The 6,153-nt window shown below is 44.6% G+C and overlaps 2 protein-coding genes across 2 annotated transcripts; both read left to right on the top strand.

Moving 5' to 3' along the window:
• Positions 1-553: 553 nt before the first annotated feature.
• On the top strand, positions 554-832 carry CCR75_001435 (uncharacterized protein; the record flags this gene model as incomplete). The annotated part of the gene is made up of 2 exons (XM_067959538.1): positions 554-684; positions 775-832. The coding sequence occupies 2 exons, from the start codon at positions 554-556 to the stop codon at positions 830-832; spliced, it is 189 nt and encodes a 62-aa protein (XP_067818031.1).
• An 853-nt stretch (positions 833-1,685) lies between these two features.
• On the top strand, positions 1,686-4,037 carry CCR75_001434 (uncharacterized protein; the record flags this gene model as incomplete). Its single annotated transcript, XM_067959537.1, has 1 exon — positions 1,686-4,037. One exon carries the CDS (start codon positions 1,686-1,688, stop codon positions 4,035-4,037), a length of 2,352 nt encoding a protein of 783 aa, XP_067818032.1.
• Between the last annotated feature and the right edge of the window lie 2,116 nt (positions 4,038-6,153).

A 6,153-nucleotide genomic window follows, 5' to 3' on the forward strand; every position in this document is an offset into this window, starting at 1 on the left:
CAAACTGCATGAAAAAGGCGGCAATTCTTCCTCTATGTCATTGTCGTACCTATCGTAAACTCGCGTTTGAAGAGTTGTGTGACTTGTACTGAAACAGTACAAGTCGTAGTGCCCCGTTACATCTTCATTTCCACGACCAGCATGTCGTTTGTCACACTGGCAACTTCTTTCCTTAGAACATAGTGAGCAACGTGCTCAAAATCCCTTGGTTCAATCGTCGAATGAATGCTGCGCATCACGGCTGCTTGGACTTCGCCCGTGATACAACACTGCTCGCTAATCTTGCCCTCGTATTGCCTTCTCTCACGAAGGAATACCGTGATGGCTGACTGACTCCAGGCTTTTAGACTTGGAGCCCTCACCACCTCGAACATGGGCTACGGCACCGCCATCTTGACATCCCCTTCAGAGTCACACTCGTACTCGTCATTCATGCCCGCATTGTCGATGCTATAGCTGTACAAATTAAAGAATTCTTAATTGCGTTTTGCGCGCTGTTAAGAAATTGCGAAGTCAGTTCGATTAGGTTGCGTGTTGTTTTCTACTCGTTCTTATGGCTGTCAATGCGGTCGCCGTCGGAGAGTTGCCGTCGAATGAACTCTTCGCCGTCAGACGAAACCGTCGGATGAACCCTTCGCCGTCAGATGAGGCCGTTGAGGTCGTCTGGTACGATACGCCACAAAAGTTGGTGCAACATTTTTATTCTTTTGGAATGCAAGACGAAAGCGCGTCGCCACAATACTAAGCGGTATCGTAATATTTATGTTTCTTTAGATGCGATGCTCACCGAATGATTGAAGCTATGGGAGTGAGCAAGATGTCCAAGACGTAAAGTAAGAAAGCTGTGTATTAACCGGTGAATGACAGATATCATCACTTGCTGTCCAATCAGCAGCTCAAGTACCACTTTGCTCGTAGGCCTTTTGCATTCACAAAATACGTGGTTTTCCTTCTTAGGGTATTGTCATGACCTCGTTTGCGCTTTCTCGTGCTGGCGTCATTTACGCAGCCAAATGCCTTTTCAGGGGGCGTAAGGGCTTTATGCTTAAAACAAGGTGCGTTACCGGCTCTCTTTGAGGAGCTCTTTCAGGGATGAAACGCGAAGAAAGTTAACTAGCCTTCAAGCCGTTTTTGTGCTCTTGTAATAATGCTAAGATTTCGCAAGCATTCGACGATAGATATATAATAAATTCGACGCCAAGCGTTAAACACTTAAACTTTATTCTCGGTCGGCAACAGTAGTCAGCGCCCGAACAATTCCAGAAGTGTGCGCTTACGTTTAGCCAGGGTTTTACACCGTAAGTGCATTAAAATCTTTGGAGGTAGCTGAGCCAGCTCGTATCGGGACAAGCATCAATTTATGGTGTTCGCGGTTCAAATCATTTAAGACCATCTTCTTTATTTATAGAACGTATCTTTGTAATCTTCAGACAATTCATGACCTAAGCTTGTGTGTCGATCTCGCGCCAATCTAAAGTTAAATGTGTTGTTATACCTCGTCGATCTTTGTTTTGGAGATCTTGTCGAGATTGACAGCCAGCGTCTGTGATTCAAAACGCTTGAATGATTACATGACAATCATAGTAACGACGAACTTGCTATTACTTTAATATGTCTGCACTTAATTCTTGCAAAAGTAACTTGCGTAAAACGAGGACAGCGATGGTAATACAGTGTACAAACACATGCTTGAAAGCAACAACGACGACGAGCCAGAGGCGGCGCTTACTAAGGTCAAGGATTTATTGGACGCAACGACGCAGCTAACAATGTCTTCAAAAGATATGGGAGCCACTATGGCTTACGAATTTGCGTCTACGCTACGATTAAAGGAGCAGCCCAACGAAGATTACGACGAAGTTACACTTAATTACGAAGACGACGATCTGCCAATGCTCGAAAGCGATCGCCCGTCTTGTGCCACATCACACGATCCAATCACTCTAATGACAACTATGGATGAGCGAACGGATCGGCTAAGGGACCGAGTGCCTGAAGGGGAGCTGCACGTGTGGGTATACGAAGCCCGTCAGCTATCAGCTCAATGGCCATTAACTGATGCTGTGTATAATAAACACGGGCTCCGTGTGCGATGCACGTTGCTTGGAGCTACCCAGCAATCACCGCGCAATAATTTAGGTAGTATGAGTAACCCCGTGTGGCGCCAGTCGCCAGATGAAGCTCGGAATGGCAAAAGTGGACACTTTGCATGGGCCCTAGGCCAACCAGAAGATGCGACAAGCACCGGCGTTGATGCTACGTTTGAATTGAGTGAGTGTCGGCTTGAAATAAACTTGCTGTGTGGTGAGCATCTCGTGGGTTCGGCGTATGTGGAACTCGAGGATCTGCTACTGCCGTCCAAGGCTTGGACGGGCGGGAACCAAGACACTAATGAAGAAACTCGATTAAGCTCGCATTGGCTTCCGCTCGCTCGTAATGCTGGTTTATTGCAAATTTCTCTTGAGTTTGCGCCGTCACGAGCATTTCAAAAAACCGATGACTTCAAGATGATTATCCAAGAACACAAAACTTCGGATGCAAGTCTTGCTAATGCTCCGCTGATCGACTATAATTTACGTCAGCGCAGTACTTGCTTTGAACCGCGGGGTCTTGCAGCACAGTATCTACCTGTCCCATGGCACGATAAACTTGACCTTGCACCGAGCAACTCTAAAAAAGTTAGAATTACTAGCACTGGTGGAGTCACGATGTATGTTCCAACTCAAGAAAAGATTGTGCCGTCAAATGACAACAAAAATGCAAGCACAGACGCATCCACGACATCTTTCGGTCGACTAACTAATGACGAGCAAGAGCAGCTTCTGGATAAGCAATTATGGGACTTGTATCATTATGGCATATCCGACGCAGCTCCCAAAGTCAAAGATGCAAACACGAATGTCGATTTTACAAGCAAAGTTGAGCCAAATCGCTTTAATTCATCCATTTCTAGTCGTCATGCCAGTACATGCGCTAGTGACGTCCTGGCGTATAATGAGCTTATTCAGGATATGGAGGGCGCATTGCAAATAAAAAAGGAGCTACGTCCGACTTCGAACGGGAAGTTCGCAGAAGTCGAGCAAGATCAACCTCAAGTTGTAAAAATTACGAGACCAAAAAGCCCCATAGCGACTCCCCGCAAACTGCACCAGAAATTCCGTCGACTAAGCAAATCGACACTGAATCTCATCAAACCTCTTGATCGTTTGCATTCTTTCTGTCACGATGCAAAAGCTCGTGCTAGCAACAGTAGCCTTGCAAGTAGCTCTTCAATCGAGCATACGTCAAGGCGAAAGAAAGCCAGCAGCCCCAAGAATTCAACTGTCAGTCCAGAACAACCTTTGGCATTAAAACGGGACGGCATTGTTCTGTTTGATCCTCAAAATCTTTTCTGTCGAGTCCCATTCCAGCCATCAACGTCACGTGACCAGGCGTTAGAAGCAACTGTTAAGACCGAACAAGCTGCAGAAGCCGGACCGAGGCGCCGATCACTTCCTGTCAATACACTTGCAATACAAAGTAAACAAACACAGCAGCAGCAACGAAAGCGCTCTTTACGACCTCTTGTCGAAAAGTGCCATGGAGAAATGCAAGCATCTTTGCTTGCGAACGTGGATCCTCCATTACTCAGTCGTGCTCAAAGTGGGTCGCTTCACTCGCTGACGGATGTGTATCTCCCAAAGAATGGCGATGTCCTCGGCGTGCCAGTCATGACTGCTGCTAAGAAAAGTTTTAACAACCCCGCAACGCAAAGAGGAGCGACTAATCGAGTGACAACAAGACGCCAATTAGGCAGCAATGTCATCTACATAAATGGTGCACCACTGTGTGTCGGGAAGAGTATTAATGTTGGTAGTGTACCTGGCGTGGTGCGGTACATTGGCACCACACGATTTGCTACTGGAACATGGGTAGGCATCGAGCTATACGAGCGAAGAGGAGATAATAGTGGTATCGTCGACGGTGAGAAGTATTTTAATTGTGCTCCAGATCATGGCATTTTTATCCGAGCCAGTCGGTTGGACCTGTCAGTCTAGGCGGTCATTGGCATTGCGGTAGCACAACGATGGCAGTCATTGTGAGTGGAATATAGCCTTGTGTTTTCAGGCCATCTTTGTTTTCCGTTTAGTATCGTTTGCAAAAAATCAAGCACATCGCCGAAGCTTTGAAAGCCTTGTCACAATCAAACTTGGAGCTGGCTTGTCGTATTTTTATTCCAAATGATTATGGCCATTGCCAGTTTAAGGCAAGAAAGAAGCCTGACTTTGACGGCCTCTGCACTATGACGTTTTTTAGATGTGCAAGCGGAGTGAATTATATGTACAATTTTAAATAATGTCATTCCATAAACCCTTTGGTAGTGTGATAGCTACAAAGCGTCGAAGGCCGCAATTGACTTATCGTTTTTCTTTGATGTTTTCTACATAAATAAATGGAACCGCCTTTTGGTTATTACCTTTGTTTTAATTAAATAAAAACTACACATTAAAATAACAACATGAAACATTTTCATTATTACGCTACATCGCAAAATTAATAATTATTCCTTTCGAGTCGTCTTTAGATCCCTTTTTGAACTTTGGTACCCCCCAAATTACAGTTGGGAGCCGGTAGCCGCCCCTACCTCGGTATTTATGAGTAGCGTAATGATAGCAACTTGTTGATGACTAGAATATATATTAAGAAACCTTTATGCAGGCCTTCCCAGCTTCAGTAGCTCGAAAGGCCTGCAAAAAGACTTCGCAATATTTGTGTAATTTTTTTGTTTAATAGCAAGATACTTGTAAAATACGAGCGAAAGCCGACAAAAACTGAAACATAAGGATATTGTGGCTTGCTTGCGCTCATGATGGGCACAATAAAAGCACAAAGATTCGCCTATTTGAAAGGTAAGCATGCACTTCCGCAAAAGTTGGTAGAAGTGAAGTTAAACAAATTCACCATAAGCTTGACCTCCAAAGACTATCTAACATGCATGGATGTAATGGGGCGAATCGTTACATGAAATTAAAACTTAAAGGTTGCTAATTAATATATCATCTAAAAGGTTGATAATATTTGTAGAATATTATATTACAAAGTAATATTCTAAAAGCTTATCCATTGGTAGATATAGGCCATTATATCTACTTGCTCTGCGGTCCAGTCAGCGCTGGACGCGCGCAAAGTGAGATATATGTAAGACTTTTATAACATGTTTACTATTAGTATTTAATTAAGTTAGTATATAGATAGAAAACCAGAAGAACTTAATTATATTAAATACAGTTATCTTTTAACCCTCTTTAAAGCAAGTGTTTTAAAGAGAGTATTCCTCTGCACGTACTAGTGTACGTGAAGTGACGTGAGGCACCACTCGCACTGAGGCAGTGCGAAGTGGAGACTTGTACTGAAGCAGTACAAGTCAGTAGTGCCCCGTTACACCTAGTAGCACTTTGAAGTACAACCAAGGACCACAGTTCCATCAACTAACATGGACATGTTAGATGATAATGGAAATACGCATCACGTTTCGCGTGATAGCTACTCCTTTCTAAGTGACATAGAAAGGAGTGCGGTCGAACAAATGAGTTCGACCGTAGGGAGCGATGCCATCTTGGCCATGCTGTCCGGTTTGGACAGAGATGCTCTCTATTCAGCCATCGCCAAAATCCTACAACATGAACTTGACGAGGCGAAGGAGAAGGTAGCCTTGCTTAATCAGCAAGGCTCTCAACAGGCTGAACTGTTGAGGCTACAACAGGTACGGACCCTTATACCTATGATGACGCACACGCGTCGTCCCGAAATCTTAAAAATAGACATCTCGAAGTATGGGAGGGTCGAAGGAGACTACATCTTAAAATGGTCTGTCGAGTTGGACGATGCCATAAGGGCTCGTCACATCGTCGACGAGCAAACGCAAGTCGCATTTGCTCAGTCAAATTTGGCAGGTCGTGCCAAAACTTGGGCATTGGGCCTTTAGTTGCGCGACCCATACGTCTTTGGGTCGCTAGAGGCTTTTAAAGCCCGGCTTAAACAGACATTTGAACCACCAAGGGCTGAGTTCAGAGCTCGTTCAGAGCTTCTGAAACTCAAGCAAGGCAAGCGTGATGTTCACGCATATGCCCAGCACATACGACTCTTAGCGAGTTGTATTACAAATAACCCAGT

Source organism: Bremia lactucae, linkage group LG6 (assembly GCF_004359215.1).
Source record: "Bremia lactucae strain SF5 linkage group LG6, whole genome shotgun sequence".
Taxonomy (NCBI): domain Eukaryota; phylum Oomycota; class Peronosporomycetes; order Peronosporales; family Peronosporaceae; genus Bremia; species Bremia lactucae.